At 37.0% G+C, this 23,106-nt stretch overlaps 2 protein-coding genes across 2 annotated transcripts in view; both read left to right on the forward strand.

The window, feature by feature from the left end:
* The window catches only part of LOC126331570 (uncharacterized), a 308,007-nt gene extending 301,032 nt beyond the window's left edge, over positions 1-6,975 (forward strand). The window contains exon 3 of the mRNA XM_049996504.1: positions 1,283-6,975. Within this exon, the coding sequence (XP_049852461.1) occupies positions 1,283-1,957 (675 nt within the window). The 3' untranslated portion in view covers positions 1,958-6,975. The remainder of the gene's footprint in view (positions 1-1,282) is intronic.
* LOC126335871 (uncharacterized) overlaps positions 1-23,106 on the forward strand; it is a 1,498,073-nt gene that overhangs the window by 1,432,413 nt on the left and 42,554 nt on the right. The window lies entirely within an intron of this gene.

Consider the following 23,106-nt stretch of genomic DNA (forward strand, 5'->3'; position numbering starts at 1 on the left):
AGGGTTCCTATTTTTTTAAAAAACTCAGTTGATATCCGTCTGACCTACGGGAGTTTAATACTTTTTGTGGGATCTGAAATTTAAAAAAAACCTCTCTCACACCGGCCTGATTTAGCTTCACTGATCAGGATAGTAAAAAACATGCGTATATTAAGGGAATTTTCAACACAAAGCAGGCTTATCACATTCACACAGTTCAATACTGTTCTATCCTGATTAAATTGAGCTTAAGTTAAATTCCAATAAGGCAGTGAAGCAATTTGGAAGTCTCGGTGCGACGAAAATTGTCAGTCGATCTGCTGAAAACATTTGTAATAATTATTAACTTTCGGTGATCACATGGCGAAGATTTCTTGAGCATACAGAACGGCAGGTTCGTCCAGTGTAAATCAGACGTTCCCCACTGATCCCATGCAACAGAGCGTAGTAAGCAGACACTGTCAATAATAATCAGTTAAATAATACGCGAACACACTTACTTTAGTTTAGTTCATGTATTAAATTCCTTCTCATACAGAATCTCATCAAGATGTCGACTAGCTCAACAATACATACATATACATCTCCCTTCTTTCACTGCTAATCGGCAAGATCTGCTTCATTGTTTTCATAAGAGAAAATATAGATAGCAGAGAAGCTACTCCATGGACTAAATGCACGCCCCAAGGAATAATAGGGCTTGAAACTACTTTGCATTGATAACCATGGTATATTAAACTTTAGGAATCGGTAAGATAAGAAGAGATATTTCGAGATATGTACTGAGTTAAACAATTTATAAAATTTCTGAAAATATCGCGGAGAGACCGTTGCAAGAGACTTTACAGGAGCGCCACGTAGCGCGCCAAACATAGCGCCACCTGGTTTCTCCGTTCAAGCTAGACAAGTTTCGTTCTTAGAATTTTTTTCGTTTGATGCTTATTTCGTGAGCATTTGACCCGGTCACTACCAATGGACGACCCTGTATTGTACGACTGCAGACCTATAATAAAAACATTCTCGAAAGTCTAGGAATTCCAGGGACCGATATCTTGCCAGTATCACTGTCGGTCATCCTCGATTGCTGGGTTGAATGAACTGTCTACATACAAAATTAAGTCTGTACGGAATCTTCATTGCGCGAGTCCTATTCGCACTTGGTCAGTTTTTTTTCCGATCTGTCTCGTTTTCATTTGACTGCTCCTTATAGTGTGCTTCCCTATTGCACTTCCGTTGGCGGCGCATTCGATTCTTGAGACGGAAGCGGCAGAAACTGTGCTGACGTCGGTGTGTGTGGGTGCAGGTGGTGACGAGCGTGGGCATGATGCACATCGGCGTGGTGTTCCTGGTGCTGGGCGCCTTCCTGCTGGTGTCGGGGCTGCTGCCCACCGACCTCACCTCCTGGAGCACGCTGCCCGGCGGCGCCTGGTTCAACGAGCTGTCCATCACGGGCGCGTTCGCCCTCTTCATCGGCGTCTTCCTAGTCGTGCTGAACCGCATCATCTCGAAGCGCGAGGAGGACGTGCTGAACGAGTACGTGCAGCGCCAGCTGACGCGCTCGCGCTCGGGCCACCGGCTGGTGCGCGACGTGGAGACGGGCTGCCTGACGACGCGCGCGCAGCAGCGGCCGCGCACCACCGAGGACTCGGCCGCGTCGACGCCGGACCCCGAGGCGGCGGAGCCCGCGCCGCTGCACCTGCCGGGCGCCGGTCTGGCCGGCGGCGGGCCCGCCTCGCCGCGCTCGCCGCCGCTCGCCGACGGCCTGCTGTCGCCGCACCACCAGCTGGAGCAGATCGCCGAGGAGGAGCCGCTGCCCGCGCTCGCGCCCTACTGCGAGAAGGGCGAGGACGAGGCGCGCGGCCGCCACGGCAAGGACGTCTGCTCCAACGGCTCCACCACCGGCGGCAGCCTCAGCCCCGGGTCGCCGTCCGAGACGCAGGAGCTGCTGTCGGCGCGCGCGCGTTTCCTCAACATGTGAGAGCTGGCCGCGTGCGACTCCCCCCCGCCCCTGTACAAGGCCTCGCCCGCGGCGACCCACCACTTCTACGTCCCGCTGCCGCTGGCGCCGCACCAGGTGGTCAAGACCTCGCGCCTCTGAGGGCCACGCGGGGTCGCACGCGCCGCTTCCTTCCTTCTCAGCCGAGCCGCCGGCTCCTCTTCTCCCTGGGCTGTAACCGTAACTCTGACACCTGCGCCTTACAGTCCGTCTACACTGTCGGTCACCCGAGAAAGCTAGGACGGCCAGTTCCGCAGTTCGAGAGAAGACTAAATATACATAAATCATTTTTCTGCGTCAGCTGCTTCTTAATTACACCACTGTCCGTTTCGATTGTCGTCACCGTCATACTTAGTTGGAGAGTTGCACGGTTTCATTCTCGGCGTCAGTACAGAGCTCGGATTCCTTTTCACAGCAGCAGACAGGGTATGTTACTGGATAATCTTTTCAGCTGACACTTTGATGAGACTGTCAGCAGCTCGTGGTCTTGTGGTTAACGTTGCTGACTCTCGATCGCGGGGTCTCCCAATTCTATCCCCAGCCTGATCGGGATGGGTGTGTGCGTATTTTCCTCTTCATCACTTCATCACCGTCGGCGCACAAATAAAAGCACCAGTACCAGGTGGACGAACTCCCCAGGAGCGGACTCCTTGCCAAAAATGTCATACGCACATTTCATTGGTAGTATTTTCTTCAGTGACGATTTTCATACCTCACTTACTTTCGTTGGAAAGGCAACCTACTTCGTATACCGTACGTTTCCCTTCGTACTGTGTGTGAACAAGACTGACATATTTTATTTTTCGATGTGATTACGTTTTAGATCACTTCAAGTACTTCAGTTTTTCAACGGAGTTGGACTGCCACAAACATGTCTGAAAACGAACTTGTCTAATTTCGAAACTGACTAAGTGAATCAAATCCAGTCAATAAAACAGTTGCGTGGGTTACCCAGTAACATTATACAGGGCTTAATGGGTATAAGTGTACATATTTCTATTGGTGACTGAGAACAGTGTACATGAACGGCGGTTAATCTGTATTTACGTCATTTGCACACTAATCATTGCAGCTATTACAAGTCGTATGTTTGGGGGTTGGTTGGTACCTCCAGATACGTGTGGCAAGACCAACCCATTAATGTTTATTTTCTCCTGAGCAGCAGGTCTCGTGTTGTAGTGTGGACATGTAAACGCAAAACAGTTAATCTATACTGACAGCTATACAGCACTTGTTTCAGCTACGACCGTTGGAGAACATCAGGTCGTATAGATTCTGAAATGTTTGTGCGAAGACCGTTTCATGCAGAGACAACACAACTAACACACTGCTCTGTATTGATATTAAGGTACCGTATCTAAAAATATCTGCGCTTCTGCTCTTTACACCCTATATTAATAAAGTACAACAGAACGCCACCAACGTTCCATTCACGAGACTGAATCACACCAAAATAAAAGTAATTACGTCTTTTGAGGTAGAGGAGGATCAAAGCGATGCTGCATACTTTAATCTGTTGTTTCTGCTCTTCACTGCACATGAGGTGTTATGTACAAAGAAACTGTGCTAGATTGATGCCCAAATAAGGAGACAGTATGACTTGCTCTGCACACAGAAGGCTTGACCAGACCGCCAACGTGCTCTTCTCCCACGCCACACATTCCAGCTGTTGCCTTCTTCAAGCAACTCGCAACGCCGAGCCCAACGCCACGTCGAACCACATTTTCTGCTTCTGACTCTCCCTAGGTAAATTTGTATGCTGGGAAGATCAACGTCCCTTCTTAACACAATACTCGTCATTTTTGCTTCATACCTCCCTCTACGAACACTACAGTGGCTAAGTACCTTGACCATACCTAAACAAACATGGAGATTAACGCTAGATGTTCTAAGGGAACCCCGAAAGACATCCTATACTCAGGCGCAGTCTAGAGCGTCACCTGGTACACTGTTCCCTAACACTGCGCTTCGCTCCATAACTCGCCTTCGTATATGCAACACCTCTACAACACCTCACGAACAGCGAAGAGCAAATACATCACACAGCGGTAAGCAGAAGCTTCTTGACTTTTCTTTACTTAGAAGACGAAACATAACAGGTTTTGCAATTGACCAGCTGCTGCATAAAGGCTTCTTGAGCTATGGACGAATACCAAGAATGTAACGATTCAAATTTTCAGCTGAAAATGACAGTAGAATCATCGAAACGCGAAGTGCTTCAACAGAAAAGCGACCGACGTGAATAACGGTTTTGCTTATATTTAATCATCGGTCGCAGTTCTCAAGATGCCGGCCTTTATGGATGAAATAACTATCGGGAGGTGATTGCTGCCTCGTTAAACATACTGGTTCTATACTTGACAGCGTGGAAGCAGTAGGCAAGTATGGGAAAAGCATCAATCCCTCAGAACAGTAGTTCAGTCTTGGTGTACAAACACGCAACTCTTAAGGGAATGGGACGACATCGTATACAGAGCTTTTTAAAGTACATTAATGGTGGTCATCTTACAACATTCCAATATGTCAAAATTCGCGAGTCTTTAATGCTCATTAGAAGCACTGTTCATCGGATTTTACATGTATTTATGGGGAAATTTTCAGCGACTCAAGTCACGCTTTGTAGTCACCTAACGGTTCTGATCTCATACAGTATTTAGCTCCTCAGGTCTCGCCGAGAATATCTTGTTCATATAACTCGTCGCAACTGCATGTGCAAGCTGCTTACATCTTTCATTCTTCATAATTTAACATACCGCTTGCTCTGAGTCATACAAACACTAAATGACTGACAAGAGGCATTAGCATATATGATTTTGGCGAATTACGTGTACGACGTTACCAACTACGAGATCTTATGATGGTCATAGAACAAATTAGAATTATAGCTGAATATTCTATGAAATTAGACCTGATAAACGATTAAAAACAGAATTCATGCTTGAGAGTGGTGTTCTAAGCCAGCAGTACAAAGTGATTTGAAGACACCACACGGCTGTACCGTGTACCTCCTGTATTTATCACTACAGACCATCTCTAATACTTATTCTGCGCACAGTATTCCTTAGATTTTGAACATCTGTGGAGCCTGAGTGTCTTGTTGCAAGATCTGTAAAACCATTAGTTCCATCACGATAAATAACACAGACTTCAAAAGTCTTTTGCAGCAACATTTTGAAATACACCAGATATAATAAAAGAAAGTTCACTGCATAACACTCACGACTCATTGTAAGCTATTTTTATGCTGGCTTGAACAATCGTTATCAGATTATCGCCACTCAAATTTGCCTGCTTCCACTCTTGATTCAATTCCAGAATTACTTTATTCTAATGCCTGAGTGGAGCAGAAGTTCTTTCTTTTGCAAAAGTTTCTGATTTATCCTTGCTCTGACGTCTCATCATAAATCAAAGCAATTGTCCACGCATTTACAAATATAAACTGCCTCTTTCCATCCCATAAACCCTCAAAATGAATAAATACACGGGAAACATATATTAAACGAAAATCTCCTCAAATTCCAGCAGCACCAACAGACAGACAACAAAATATGAGAATAGCTCATATTGTAGCGCTATTCCTCGAAAAAATAATGGTAAATAAAATAAAACATATTTGTTAAGTTACTGGGTACTAAAAAATCTTTTGGTTGGCATTACTGTCTAGGTAAACAGCTAGAGCAGTGGTTTCCATTGGTATAAAATAGTAACATCTTTCAAAAATCATTTATGTTTGTCACCGATTCCTCGAATCTCAATTTTACTATCATAGGTCGATTTCAATATTTCTTTATGAAAGTCCACACATTAATAGATGACAAAAGTTATTAGGTTTGTGGACAACATGCATTTCTCGTTAACACTAAACATAATAAGAAATTTCTGCAACTATAAGTCATATTCTGTGCAGTGAAGTCGAAATTCAGAGTTAAGTTATTTCTTTGCCAGAAGCTGAATTAATCAGCATCACATTCGGCACACTATCTAATCTATTCATGTTAGTTCATAATAATTGATAACCATAGGCCACTTCCTTCATGATCAATTCGCTATGTGGAAAGTTTCACTCTATATTTACTGAGAACGGAGATGGCCTGATTTGCAGTTTTAGCAGTAATAAGAACACGACACGCTCAAAAAAGGGATATCCATTGCAACTTCACTTCCTCTAGAAGAAAGTGTCTCTGCTGATTCAAAAATACGCCACATACTTTATAAAAATCATTCCATTCTCAAAGGCTTAACGAGCTACAGCGATACTAATTTAGGCTGAACTATTATAAAAACAATTGCATCATATGAAAATGGAACATCTGTGGTGTCAGTAAACATTCACTTCCTTAGTCTAAAGAAATTCATTTATAAAAGCTTGATATGATCTACACCATTAACATCTCATGAAAGATTTACATAGCCAGTTTGTTACACATCTGATTATAATGGGCAGAAATTCAATAGAGAAATGAATGTGATGTAGAAACAGATATATTGTTTAGAGTGAGCAGTGAAGATCACCACCACTAATATCTGAAATATAATTTTTAACAATCATTGTAATTTTTTGTATTTCTACTACCACATTATTTGTTAAAATAATGTCCTTGTGGCAAAAATACTACATGTATGGTGGATAATTTTTGAGATATCTTCTTTGATTACAAGGAACACAAATATAGAACTTTAGAAAATTAAATCTCAGTCTTTTATGCCTCGTACAGTTAAGTTCTGCAAAATGTGGCAGTAATAAAGCTGTAAAAACCAACCAGCAACATTTTAAATTATAAAAAAATGGAATTTTTAAAGAAAATTGCCCTTCCTTTAGTATTTATCTGTACAAAACAGAATGATAACTACAGAATGACTTCCTCTTCATATAACTTATCATGGTAATGGAGGCCAACAGAGTTATGTAATTTAAACATGAAATACAATTAACATTTTATAATTATTAGATGCTTGTTATCAACTTCATATGTCAGTTTTATTTCTCTATCTATATCTATATATATATAAATATATTATAGTGTTATTATATGTAGATGTATCTGTTGTACCATAATTCCATTTTAAGTGAATGTAAAAATTCTAATTATTGAATGTAGCCAAATTTCATTGATATATATGTATATTAATATATGTATATGGATGCATTGAATGAATCCATTGAAATGAAAAACAATGTTCATACCTGTGTACCACATTAAAAACTGGCGTTCATTGGCAGCTGCAAAAGACTGTCAGTGTCACAACAACAAGAAAATAATGACTGTTACTGGTTGCTGATGGTGCTGCTGTAAATGTGAAATGGAGAAATTTATTTTGCATTATATAGTGCTGCATTTTATCAACAGCTTAGTGTTAGGACAAATTTTAATGAGATCAAACATGAGTAGTACGATGTATGAAAAAGGTCATTGCTTGTAAATGACGCTAAAAATGGGTATTCAAATGAAACAATTTCTTATATGGAAAGTTGTGAAGATTACATATTAAAAAGGCTTAGATACATGTATTGATAATTGAAATGCTATATGTAAGCAAATTGCATGACTTTTATAAGCTGCCTTTGCTGTAATCATAAGTGAGTCATAAGTGACCCAACTGCCTATCCCCTTGGATGCCAACTACAAAGAAACTACCTACATTTTAATACTAAATATTTTTGTCTTTTAGTGAATATGCAGATTCTCTTATTTTCATATTTATTACTAAATTGTAGATCCTTTCCTCCCATATCAATGTCTTTCAGAACAAATTACAATATTGTCTCCAGAACTATGTGTTTAGTGTAACAATGGTGAAATACAAACTAAACCACATATATTGTTGAATATTATTTGCTGGGTCCAAAAATTAAGGAGAAATAAACAGAATGAGTCAATTTTCCACCAAAAAAATTTGAACATTCTTGACTAATATACATTCTGTGGAAAACTTATTCAGCTTGAGGAACATCATGACATTATGGCATTGATTAGCAGTTAGTAGTTTTATCTGAATCACATTCATACATATCCCAGCCACAAAAGTATACAATGTTTTGCAAGAGATAATTACTGTACTACTTGCTTGTACTTACTTAAATCTCTACTTCCCTCTTTTCAATTGTACCTGGAAATTTTGTTTCATTCCAATGAAAGAAATGTATTCAGATTGAACAAGACATCGACATTTTCTCGTTCATTAATAGCATAGTTCAGAACTGACACTTATCGTTTTTATACATGCTGTCTTCTTTTCTAAGAATTATAAGGACTCTTCATAGTCTATAAATGTTAAATATATCTAACAACATCTTCAGAAATAATCAGTATATCACATTAAAAGTGTTTGTATAATTGATCAATTATTGATGTTAAATAGTTATTACTAGATTATAGAATATGGCAAAAAATATGAAAAAGTAAAAAAAGGAGAAGTGACTGATTTGTCATTAAAAATATTTTTCATTGCTTACATCAGATGAGGTATACCAAATGATGGATCATAGACCTTTTGAAATTTAAATAGTAAACTAAACTTTTGTAGATCATTTCAACTATTTTCAAACCTGCACAAAATATTAAATTATCCTAATATGTATAACATAATACATGACACAACGCTTTTCTGCTGATATTGAGACATGTTTTATAACTTGTGTGTTATGCAGATTAATGTAATCTTATCTTTATACATCAATGTACAGAACTAAAAATCAATATTGCTACAAGTAGTACTCCCAACTACTGTTTCCAGCCTATCAATTTATATCATTATAACTGATATCTCTGTCTTTCAGAGTGCTGTAAGATATATTTCTATTTTGCTAAATATTTTTACATTCTACTTTATAAAAGAAGAAAAAAGATACATTATTGCTTCCTGTATTATACTATGCACTCATCAAAATTACACTAACATATATTTCAATAATGTCTTCTGATCAATAATAAGAAATTATCTGCTTTTGCATCTATTCATATGATTACAAACATTTCTTGACTGAGTTTTTATATTATGCACATATTATATAAAAATGTTTATAATAAACATTATATGAAACAATGAAATTATTCTTTACAGAAACCATAAAACTAAGAGAGTTATGTATATTGTTTTTTAACTTTAAACATAATTTTTATAAAATAAGATTTTCACTCTGCAGCGGAGTGTGTGCCGATATGAAACTTCCTGACAGATTAAAACTGTGTGCCCGACCGAGACTCAAACTCAGGACCTTTGCCTTTCGCGGGCAAGTGCTCTACCATCTGAGCAACCGAAGCACGACTCACGCCTGGTCCTCACAGCTTTACTGGCAGAAGTAAAGCTGTGATGACCGGGCGTGAGTCGTGCTTCGGTAGCTCAGATGGTAGAGCACTTACCCGCGAAAGGCAAAGGTCCCGAGTTCGAGTCTCAGTCGGGCACACAGTTTTAATCTTTCAGGAAGTTTCATAATTTTTATAGCTGTTTGTTCATTTCCACACAACAAAATTTCATTTGCAGTTCCCTAAGCGCACAGAAGTTGCTGAAAATTATTGAAGTTTCCATAACTTTACACTGTATCTTGGCTTACTGTTTACATCTTGCCTCTGTAGTGCAATCTATAGACATCTGAGAGTAGACTGACAAACTAGAAGCTTCAGCTGTCACACAGAAAGAAAATAATTACTGACAATTAAATATGTTTCTGGTGAACCGAATTTAGAATGACCTGTAAGTAACAATAACATACATTATTCATTGTATATAACACAGATACAAATAGTGTAAATAGCGTATAGAGTGCAGCACTCCTCCACCAACACTTTTAATTTATTGGTAAACAGTAAACAACTCTAGCAACAATTAATTTTTTAGGAAAAAACTATGTCACTCAGTCCAGTATATTTGCTACTACAAGATTCTACATCAAGCTATTTATTGAATAACAGTTAAGTAACAAAACAAGTTAAAAATATGATTACTGAATACAGTTACACACCTATGCAAACATTTTATCTGATTATTTTTACAGTACAAACTCAGGATACTTCGTAGAATACTGATGAAATTTACTGATAATTATTGCAAGTGTTTGTTGAATAGAATTACTGATCATGAAATAACAAGCTCAGACTCATGTATTTTTGAAGCTATATTGCAATAACAGAAAATGAAAGGCAGTTCATTGATGAGGACGATTTGTTTATACAGAGCAAAGTAAAAAATGCCCTTTATGAATTACAGTACCTTGACCTTATGTTTTTGGAACTATAGATAATCTTCAAATAGTACAAATAATACTGCTGCAGAGAAGTATGTGATACCGTTGTTCATCTGTGTGTGTGTGACTTATTATTATATCTGTCCCAGTTTATGGCCAATGACCAACAGAAGCTTCTCATTATATCATATAACTCATACATATAACCATGTTTTCTTGAATCATGTTAAGAAATTACAACAGGTCAGTTATTTACTTTAAAATATTAATCTCAGTTACAGAACAAGTGCTGAAATAAATCATTTTAGTAATATCAAATACAAAAAACAGGGTATAAGTAGATCAGAAACATCAGTAACTCGAAATAAGTTACAATGCATTTAATTAAATTTGTAATTCCATACTTGCAGTATCAATAATCAAATACTTTTTTGACATTAAAATGTTCTTGGAACTTTAGATACACATTTAAGGAGAAAGACAGTAAAGCTAAATATAAACATCTGTTTTTAAAATATGAGATCTTAGTGACAAATGGAAACATTTACTAATGTCTTTCTGGCACCTACCTCTATCCTCTTTATAGTAAGCTCTTGTAATTAAAACAAAACATAATTTTTAGGCAATTGTGTGCAAAGACCTTTAATCTATTTCTTGAGTCTTTCACAAAATTTCCATTCCTGAATCACATCTTTACCCTTAAAGGACTCCAGTTAAAATGTAAATCACATTCATATGTTGCAAAACTGAAACTGTAGTCCAACAACAGTATAACAAATTGACAGATCACACATAACTCTGAAGTAGCTCAAGTTATATGTATAAAGTACCAAATAATGGAAGACAACTTTGGGGCTACAGTAGAAAAACATCTTTCATTTCTACACAGTTTTCGAATGCCATCATTGCATTTTATATCTACTTTAAGTAAATGTTTATTAAATGCCCAACTCTACTAGTCGTAATTTTCCTCCATTCCTCTGCCTCTCATTTCAGTTAGGTTGAGTTTGTAGATTCCCTGACTCATTGTAGTCTCTTATCTGCATCCTAGTGTTTAATCCACTATAACCGTCTTGAAGGCTCTGTTGTTTTTATAAGTATAGCAGTCAATAGTCTTAATTCAATTTCAAAATTTCTTATTATTCATTTTCATCTCAATATGTTACTACATATCACTAATACTTGGTGCCAGATACACTGTGCACATAGCTGTGCTACATCATTCTCTGTAAGTTTATAATTTGTTCTGTCACACACCTGTACAGTGAACAGCTTACAGAAAATGAGTAAAATAATGATCCAGTTATTTTCGCTCATTAACATATCCCTATAAACTACTTGGAGGTTCTCACTATTAAGACCTCATGCTTGTTCTGTCTCTCCCACCCTCCTCGTCCCTGCCTCCCTCCCTCCCTCCCTCCCTCCCTCCCTCCCTCCCTCCTCTCTCTCTCTCTCTCTCTCTCTCTCTCTCACACACACACTCTCTCTCTCTCTCTCTCTCTCTCCTCTCTCTCTCTCTCTCTCTCTCTCTCTCTATCTATCTATCTATCTGTCTATATTTCTATCTCTTTATCTCTTTTTATCCCCTCCTTCCCAACCCTTGTATGTATGTATGTGTGTGTGTGTGTGTGTGTGTGTGTGTGTGAGAGAGAGAGAGAGTGTGTGTGTGTGTGTGTGTGTGTGAGAGAGAGAGAGAGAGAGAGAGAGAGAGAGAGAGAGAGAGAGAGAGAACAGTTTTCTAAGTTATACTCATAGTTCATTTTTTTTAAATGGAACCACCAGGTGTTTACTCAAATAAAAAAGATGTTAAATGTAAAAAAACTAACTGGTGGTTATTGAAAGACAAGATAAATCTACCTTAGATTCACCTCATTTTGGAGAGGTTCACTATCATTATAAGTTCAGTGACAATTACAGTAATATCACAATGACTGAAATTCAGACTTCAGACACATACTACTTGTTATCTTTTATGTAAAAAGTTTGTCCAGTCAGTTCATATATGTTCAGTATAAATTTCTGTAGATAAAAAGGTGGGTACAGGATGTGAATAAGAGATATACTAAAATGAAACAACGTTTAATACCCAGAAATACCATGTAACATAAAATGACATAATGAGCAGTATTGAATATATTAACTGCAAGTTGGATCCAAATAAGAGAAACAATAAAAGTTGCAACTTTTGTCTGAAATATGAATAAATTCGTCTACTTTTCATTTGTACAGTAATAAGCAACAGCTTTTAGCGCTGAAAATGTAAGAATTTAAATTGCTCTCATAAGTAGCAACTAATTCAATACCATAAACACATGCAATTGGTGCTTTTAGGCAGAGAGAGAAGTGGTGCTAGTAGGCAATACTCACAGAAAAGAAAAGTTAAACTATTCTGAGTAAAAGTTTCAAAACTTGTTCCATAAAGAAATTCTCAGATGCACATATAGCTATAGCCTTAATTAAAAACTATGAAACCATTGCGTTCACATCTCCATACACTGAGTATGAACATGGTGTTCCAGAATGTTAGGTTGTGTGCTTTTGCCAGAAACAACAGAATTTATAAAGTAAGACGTCTTTTAGGAAACTAATAGAAATTATTTTTGTAAGTTTGTCCAACACCTGACATTAAAATTGAATTATCTTTTCCATAATGTTCCTTTGAATAAGAAATGGCTAAATAAAGTGCAACAATGTTTTGTTTTTCTTTCATCCTCTAAATAGTACATAAATTTATTTTATCCATCTATGAATACTATCAAAAAGTTACAAATAGTCATATATATATATAAATCTCCATTTACATCTACATCCATATTCTACTAACTACTGTGAAGTCCATATCAGAGATACTTCCCATTGTATCAGTTATTACAGTTTTCTTCCATGCCTATCACTTATGGAGTATGGAAAGAATGACTGTTTAAACATCTCTATGCACACATGTCTAATCTTGTTCTCACAGCATCTACAGGTGGTTTACTTATGAGACTGTAGTATAGTCATCATTTAAAAACTAGTTCTTGAAACCTTATAATTAAGGTTTCTTCGAATAATTTGTGTCTATTTTCAAGCACCTTCCAGTTCAGTTTCTTCAGCATCTCCATTATGCTCTCCCATACGTCTAAAGAGCATGTGACCATTTGCATCTGTGTACTCAGCTATCGTATCTTCTGGAAATGACATATGTAAAGAAATTGTTTTAAAAAACTGCACGTCTCACTGAAGCAGATTTCACGCTGTTTAGCATCTCCTAGTCATGCTCATGTGAACATATTGTTTCGTCTATTTATAAATGAATTTCTAAACTATTTTACTTTTAGTTGCAAATTCCAGTTCTGGAATTTCTTAATGTCTATTAAATGTGCTGAAAATATGAGTAGTAGAACAAATTCCACATTTTCCATTACTGTAGCTTTTTTTAACTGGTGTAGTGCACATGAGCAAAATGGGGTAACTCTTTGAACACATCATTTCACTGGTTCTATAATGGAATGGAAATATTACATCTTCTAAAACACCACATTTGTTATATAGAAATGTGGTAAAAGAAACTCTTAAAGAAAAAATATAATAAGCTATTGATTTTGTTGAGCCACTTGTTTATTCTTCATCCATATCATGTCAGCTACAAAAAATTTATTTCTCTTTAAAGTAGTTGAAATAATGCAACTGTGAAGAATGTAATGTTACTGTTTTAGCAGATATTAGAAAAAGCTAACTCTTGTGATGATGAATTTTTTTACATATGTACTCCTACACAGTAGGACATCAATGGCTTGTCACTGACATTTTAATGCAGTACTGTTAATACCCTCTTGTTCTCCATCTTCACAATATGCTGAGTCCCAATTTAGTGCAGGTGTTATTTAAAGCGTCTGTGACTGAACTGTAGGTGTGTCACTGTTTTTAAAACTGTTCGTGATATGTTTATATTTTGTATATCAGTGAAATATCAATGTACTAAAGTATATTGGTGTTCCCAAGTAACACTAAATCTTTTCCACTCACATTGTTATTTGTTCTTAACACTGTCTAGAACATAATTATGCAATCAGAGAATTGGATATTTTATGGGCCTGATTACAAATGATAATCACTCTTGCAATGTCTTTCCAACCATTTCACATCCATGAAGGCTGTAATGGCCTTTTTTTCCATACAAAAATAGTTTTCTTGCTCCTCTCCTGCAACGACTATACTTTGACTGCTTTTCTTAAACCAGAGCTGTTATGGATTCTTGCAGCAGTTATACAGTATTTGCTGATTGAGAGACAAGTAGTCTGATAGTCTTTACATCAGTATTCATCACCATAACAACTGTGTTACAAAGTTGCTAATATGTCTTACTAATTGATGTAATCTTAAATTAATCAAATGTTGTATTCATAAAGCCTAGTGCTACACACCAGATCAACTTATACCCTGTTACAATATTTAAATATTTCTTATCGATCTCAATATAAAAACACTGTAAGACTTGCAATTCACAAACATAAATTTACAAAATACAAATTTTTATTAATGCACATTGTCTTTTAGTAGTAGAATGTGAAAGTATGTTTGCTACTGAAGTTTATTCTAATCTTATAATATTTGTAATTATAATGGATATTATCACAAATAATTTAAAAGTATTCTCTCTAAATTAAAAAAATTATAAATCAATTAGGTAATTCTTATGTACTCAGTGACTTGTTTATTAAAATTATAATACTCCACTATTAACATATTCATAGAAACCATAGTGATATATATATATATATATATATATATATATATATATATATATATATATATCATAAGGTTCCACAAATAGTCATCACAGGTAATGATTTCCTCTTGTGTTCTAATTTTAGCTGTTCCCAACTTTCAGTGCAAAGAAAGATATATTGATATATTGTATGCTTTTGAATTACATTTGTTAACCATTTCCTTTGCATTCCTGGAAATGCTTTTCTGTCCTATCCCCTTTTTTATTATTTATTTTAAATTAATACACCTATGTTGAGAAACATGCATAATGTTTCTCCCTGCCCATTTATAATTTATCTTACTTTTGATAAGTAATAAACAACAAATGATTTTCTGAAATATAGAATATAAAGTCTCATAATGTGTAGAGTGTTTGATGTACAATGGTTGAACAATACTTGTCTTTTGTTTCTACATTATGCAAAGTAGTGTAACTGATTCAGCAAAGTGCAATTGCAGTGACAATGAAAACTGTATTTTTAATACATAAATATTCTCATGGACTTTTCAAATATCTCTAACAATTTGAAATTTTTGACTGTTAATCTAGATATATAACAAAGCGTTATTAGACTGTTGCATGGAATTTTTAATTGCTCATAACAAATTATTCACTGATTCTGCTATTTCATTGGAAGATTACAACGTATCCTGCTCTGAAGCTGTACGAACATTATATTTCTCCTGCACCTTTTACTCGATTTAACAATTTTTGTATTGTAGTATTTCAACAAACTCTTGCAAATGCTGATGAACATTTATTTTTATTCCTTACACTAAACTAAAAAGTCTTATAACAAAGGTTATGGAATAACAATAGCATTTTGCATCAAACAAAATAAAATCTTTATAAACCAAGTGAGATATGTTGATTCTTATGCAGTGTTTTCAGTAGCTGGCAAATATTACGTGAAGGTTTGCTGGTCATAGTGCCATAAAATCTTGTAAATGTATGTCAAGCACATTCTATTCCTAACCTATATTTTAAAATATATATATATATATATATTCTAGTATTTTTGTAAAGTATAATATATTCTATTGATCATTAAAAACTTTATTGAATCATAGAATGTATCTGGTCAAGAATATGGCCTGTTTTGACTCCACATATTCATTAACTTTGAACATCTAAGAGACTCAACTGATCTATCAATGATTGTTTCAATGGATATGGAAATTTGTTGATTGTGCAAGACTTTCTTACTGCATTACTAAAGTAATGTATTAATATTCTTTGTTGAATTGATTTTTCTATAAATTTTGTATATATAATTCTTTTTACTAATAAAACATATAAACATTAAAATTGTATTATCTTGTTTTTGAGAATAATAAAATGAAGAAATGTGTATGGTATTGAAGAAATCTGTTGAGTATGTAACACATATTTTTCGGTATTTAGAGAAATCTCATTATGTTTGAAAAATATCAGAAGTGGCTATTTTTCCATAAAGGTCTTGTTGTAACAATGAAACATTTTAAATTCCACAAAAACTTGTCTACTAATATAGCTACTGATAACACACTTCACTATTCGTATTTAAAAAGTAACAACAATAGAATTTAACATTTCCTGAAGTATGATCAGTGAACACCATGTAAGATCCCAGTACCTGTTATTTCATGACAACTCATTGACCTAGAAAGAAAAGAAGACAAATGTGGTTATTTGCTACTGTAGGTACTAATATTTCGCAAATAAGTGATATCCCCTGTCTGTAGTTCCCTTTTTACTTAAACAGCACTTTCTCACACTTGTGCAAAATATACTTTAATTTGTTTTTAATTTGCTGATAAGAGTTTTCTTTGTGTTGCCTCTTTCATTTTATTATTTGTGGTTCAAACATCACAGTTGCTGATACTTTCTAGTCACTCTGCTCACTGCTGTACTTTGTACCACGAAGCTTCTAATTGTCTTACAGTAACGTCTATGACTTGTTCCATTTACAGATTTGAGCTATAATAATCTTTGAGTTTTCTCCTGTGGAGATCTGTTACATTTTACATTCCAACAGAAATAACGAAATACATTTTACGTGTTGAGCATTAAAGAAATTTTTGTGCTACTTAAATACAGCTGTAATCATTTTTGTCAGTTGGATATTAATGAGAAATCAATTCTTTTAATAGAGACACACCATTAGCACCATATGCTCGCTGCTATGTAAGTTCTTTTTACTTTCATACTTAACTAGACGTCTAATGCTCTGAGCTAACATTCTAATAGTGCTCTTTATGATTTCATGATAGTCCTTCGCTAAGTAATTAGATATACATGGCCTGACATAAAAAGTGAAACAGCCAGAAGACAAGACCAGATGTCAGTGTAGCGTCATACACGTTCATGACATCGGCAGGTCTGTAAATGATTAGAGATGCAATTGCCTGTGACAGGTAGTATGGTCACCAGAGTGCGTTAGCATTGTTCATGTTTGAGTTCACAGTGAAAGACACAGAGATGCTGCGTAGTCATGCGAGACAGTGTTATCAGCATCTGAGAGAATATGAAATGGACTTCGTTACAGATCCCCGTTTGGCTAGCTCTTCTGATGGTGTAATTCCAGATATATGGGGAGTTCAGGTGTCATAACGGCCTAGTGGTGGGTTGTATGGGAAAGTGAGGTAAGGCACACTCGACGTCATCGTTCCAGTCCCCAAAGCATGACAACTGTAAGGGAGGAGCCCTGTTCTGTGCATCAAGAACATCGTGAGCACTTCGCCTCTGTGCCTGTGTTCCTCTGGCGTTTATTCCGTATAATTTTTTCCCTTCCTTCTCAGAATATCTACATCCAAACTCTGCAAACCACTGAGAAGTGCGTGGTAGGGAGTACTTACCATATTACGACCTGTTAGGGTTTCTTATCGTTTCAATCTTGTATGGACTGTGGGAAGGGTGGCCTCTAAAACTCCTCTGTATGGGTGTAATTAGTATAATTTTGTCTTCATGATCCCAAGGGTAGAATTAACAATCGTTTAACTGTAGCATTATGCGAATGTTAAAAATCTAGATTTATGGTGACAAAAGTAACACATCGAGCGTCTTTTTTTAATGCAGTCATTCCCGTAATTAGTATAATTTTGTCTTCATGATCCCTACAGTAGAATTAATAATCGTTGAACTGTAGAATTATGCGAATGTTAAAAATTCAGATTTGTGGTGACAAAAGTAACACATCGAGCGTCTTTTTTTTTTTAATGAAGTCATTCCGCTTTAGGCTATTAAAATATTATTTACTGCGATTGTAATCTCGACACATAGTCATTTTTAAGCATTGTGGGATATTGTGATCCATTCAGTCACATAAAGCTGTGATCTACTAGAACACAATTCCGAGCAGTGTAAACACAAATACATGTGGTGCTGTAAATTTACTCGCTGTTCAAATGGTTCTAATGGCTCTGAGCACTATGGGACTTAACTTCCGAGGTCATCAGTCCCCTAGAACTTAGAACTACCTAAACCTAACTAACCTAAGGACATCACACACATCCATGCCCGAGGCAGGATTCGAACCTGCTACCGCAGCGGTCGCGTGGTTCCAGACTGAAGCGCCTAGAACCGCTCGGCCACTCCGGCCGGCACTCGCTGTTTCATACACACTGTGAGTACACTTTCGAAAGCTGCTGAAATGAAAGCATATGCGATAAAGACTTGGCTCAAAACTTTCGTGTAACGTGCATGGTAGATGCATCGAGTTCTCATCAAAATTTTACATTGAGTGTCCACGAAACACATAGACTTGATCAGTAGTAGTTTTGACCAATGTCATATGGACGTTTTACACAGGGTGAGTGACTAACTATTGCTACCAAGAATAACTCCGAAAGTATGATAGGAGCTGAGAAGTTTGTCGGACAAAAGTTCCATGGGACAACGAGGGCCATATATGACGGTTTTTTATTGCTAAGTGGAGTCGCTCCAGAAATATGAAGGTCAACTTTGTTTTTCTAAATGGGAAGCTATACTTTGGTACTGATTTTGTGATAGTGGCTATCGAGACGAGTCCAATGATGTGTAACAGTAAGGTCTTTGAAGGTCATCGAAGTTCACAAAGGTGGGATAAACGTCCATTTACAGAAGGTGTCCGAAGTGATGACGATTGGTATCAATGTAGTGCTGCAATCTTCTTATCATGGATTGAGAGGTATTCCTTATATTATGCTAGTGCCAGATTCCCTCGCGATTTGACGCGGACCAACACAGGGATCTAGAACTACAGTGGCAAGAGTACCAATTTTCGTTTCCTCGTTAGTAACTTTCCTTTTCCGGATATGTTCCCGATGCGCTAAAGATCCAGTTGTTCTCAATTTATCATATACATATTTAATGTACGACGTTTAGCGTGAGTTCGTTGATGTTATCTTTCAGCGTATAAGTCTCTAGTTCCCACTGAATTTCGTTGGCATTCTCCATTAATGAGAAGCATTTCGTCTAGTTCTTTGAAAGAATACATCATTCACATTCGCTTTATTCGACGATATTAGTCTCACCATTCCTATTAGTTTTGTATTGCGAAACCGTCGAATGGTCCTTTACAGGTCAATGGCACGTTAGATGGATATGCAGTATTCGCGAATATTTACTATTTGCACGATATAGGAGAGAGAATTGTGAGAGCATGTTCTTCTATACGTGCCGATGTGATAAGGAATACCACTCAATCCAGGATAAGAAGATTTCAGCTCTGCATTGATACCAATGGTCATCACTTCGAACACATACCGTAAATGGAACTTTTCTGACCTTCGTCGGCCTTCAGAGACCTTACTGTTGTACATCATTGGATTCGTCTCGATAGTCGCTATTAGAAAATAAGTACCAAACTTGAGCATCCTATTTTAAAAAAAGCAAAGTTGGCCTTCATATCTCTGAAGCGAGCCCACCTAGCAACAAAAAACCAACGTCATATTATGGCCCCCGTTGTCTCATGCAACATTTGTCCCACAACTTTTCAGCTACTATCATACTTCCGGAGTCTAGGTGGCAATAGTTAGTAACTCACCCTGTATAGCGTTTGCAAAGACATGTTCAATTACAGAGCGGACTTACATAGAATCATTACTTTGCGACACAACACATAAATTTCGCTTTGTAAGATTAAAGTTTTTGGGATTATGTGCTAAATTCAGAACCTAATGTATAGCCATGAACGCATTCAAATCATATAGTTACAATCTCATCGTTGATTTATTATGATTATGCAGTTGCATGTGGATGCATATACAAATACAAAGCTGTGGTCAGTCAGAAAGTTCGTTGGACACCACAGTGGTTTACTAAGCTTTGTGCTGTTGGAGATGGTAGGTCTTCATTTCCTCCAAGATTTTAACTGACGTCCCAAGTCAGTTATAGAGACACTACAGCTTAACGCGGATATTGGTTTCTAAATCACAATATTTTTGGCATTTTGACACATATAAAAATCATTGCCAGAGATAAGAGAATTTAAAAGGGCTGAGAAAAGTCCTAGCATCGATTGAGAACCGAATTGTGAACATTTTTAGTCTGTCACTTACCCACATACCACGCAATATTTGCATGTTGTCACTTTTTATAGCCGAGTAATCATCGTAAGCTTACTATAGAAAAATAAAACATACAACAATACATAGTGAATATGATGTCTCAGGCGTCTCTAGGGAATTTAATTGCCGAATATTTCACACAATAGGCCTATACTGTGCAAACGAGTAATGGAAAGAGTCCGTCAATTGTTGTTCTAGCCGTGGCTCTTTACAGCATTCACATACTTTGTGCTGATTTCTGTGTATTGCCTTCATATACGTTAGTACCCACAAACACTGCACGTTACTTATAGCAGTAAAGAATGAGATAACACCATGTTCCACAACAGCCACATTATAATATGCGACGTGCTATGCTTAACTGTAGCCACGGATCTGAGAGATTTAGCTAGCATTTTGTTTTTCAGTTTCGTGTATGATGCACCTAAGCATATTATTTGTCTATGATCCGTAACTTTACTCTGTTGTAGTCGTTTATTTGACCTAAGAAGATTTAAATTCGATAGTATGATGCAGATGGAAAACAGTCATACATTTGCTAGCAGCAGGAAATTTATAGTTTGGACTCTGTGGGACGTCAGAGATTGAGAATGGCATCTTCAAGCTAAGCCGCTAGCCATGTGTAAGATGGGTACCCGATCTATGCCTGGCAGTCTGTGTTAAAGTGTGAGAGATGAGGTGGAGGGAGTAGATGAAGAAGAAACAGGTGATCCAGGAATGTACTCGGAGCTGAAACAAGTCAGCGGGAGTCAGTGACGTCCCATGAGAGCCAAAGTAAATCTGTGTATGGTGTAAAAACTCTAAGGTTATTTGAAATCATCATCATCATTTAAGACTGATTATGCCATTCAGTGTTCAGTCTGGACCACAGTCCCCCATATAAAATTCCTCCATGATCCCCTATTCAGTGCTTACTTTGGTTCCTCTTCTGATGTTAAGCCTATTACTTCAAAATCATTCTTAACCGAATCCAGGTACCTTCTCCTTGGTCTACCCCGACTCCTCCTACCCTCTACTGCTGAGCCCATGAGTCTCTTGGATAACCTTGCTTCTCCCACACGTGTAACATGTCCCCACCATCTAAGCCTGTTCGCCCTGACTGCTATATCTATAGAGTTCATTCCCAGTTTTTCTTTTATTTCCTCAATGTGGTCACCCTCCTGCCATTGTTCCCATCTACTAGTACCTGCAATCATCCTAGCTACTTCCATATCCGTAACCTCAACATTATTGATAAGGTAACCTGAATCCACCCAGCTTTCGCTCCCATACAACAAAGTTGGTCGAAAGATTGAACGGTGCACAGATAACTTAGTCTTGGTACTGACTTCCTTCTTGCAGACGGCAGTAGATAGTAGCTGAGCGCTCACTGCATTAGCTTTGCTACACCTCGCTTCCAGTTCTTTCACTAAGTAGCCATCCTGTGAGAATATACATCCTAAGTACTTTAAACCGTCCACCTGTTCTAACTTTGTTCCTCCTATTTGACACTCAATCCGTTTATATCTCTTTCCCACTGGCATTACTTTCGTTTTGGAGATGCTAATCTTCATACCACAGTCTTTACATTTCTGATCTAGCTGTGAAATATTACTTTGCAAACTTTCAATTGAATCTGCCATCACAACCAAGTCATCTGCATATACGAGACTGCTTATTTTGTGTTCACATATCTTGATCTCACCCAGCCAGTCTATTGTTTTCAACATATGATCCACAAATAATATTAACAACAGTGGAGACAGGTTGCAGTCTTGTCTTACCCCTGAAACTACTGTGAACCATGAACTCAATCTACCGTCAACTCTAACTGCTGCCTGACTATCCATGTAAAGACCTTTAATTGCTTGCAAAAGTTTGCCTCCTATTCCATAATCTCGTAGAACAGACAATAACTTCCTCCTAAGAACCCGGTCATAAGCCTTTTCTAGATCTATAAAGCATAGATACAATTCCCTGTTCCACTCGTAACACTTCTCCATTATTTGCCGTAAGCTAAAGATCTGGTCCTGATAACCTCTAAGAGGTTTTCTGATTTTCATCCAGTTTGTCCTCAATTAATACTCACACTTTCCTTTCAACAATACCTCAGAAGATTTTACCCACAACGCTGATTAAAGAGATATCTCTGTAGTTGTCACAATCTTTTCTATTTCCATGTTTAAAGATTGTTGTGATTAATGCTTCCGTCCAGTCTGATGGAACCTGTCCCGACTCCCATGCCATTTATTTGAAATGGTGTCAGAAATTTATGAAACGATTAATTAAAATCAGATTTCCAGAAAATCTTCATCATCACATTAATAAAGAAAGTACAAGCAGATAAATGTGAAAACTATAGGACAATTGGTCTAATCAGTCACATTTGTTAAATAATGACAAGAACAGTACAAAGAAGGATAGACCTACTGGGCAAAAATGAGTTTTGCTTCTTGAAGGAAAAGGTACCACAAAAGCAGTTCTCACACTTTACTTAGTAATGGGAAACAGACAGCAGAGAAATTAAGATTCCTTTCTAACATTTGCGGACCCACAGAAAGTCTTCGATCATGTAAGTTAGTGTAGGATGCTCATAATCCTTAGAAGATTGAGGCTAAAATACTGCATATAGAAACAATTTTGTTCAGAAAGTCTGAAATATGACGTATTTAAACGTCGATTGGTATTA

This window comes from Schistocerca gregaria, chromosome 2 (genome assembly GCF_023897955.1).
Source record: "Schistocerca gregaria isolate iqSchGreg1 chromosome 2, iqSchGreg1.2, whole genome shotgun sequence".
NCBI lineage: Eukaryota > Metazoa > Arthropoda > Insecta > Orthoptera > Acrididae > Schistocerca > Schistocerca gregaria.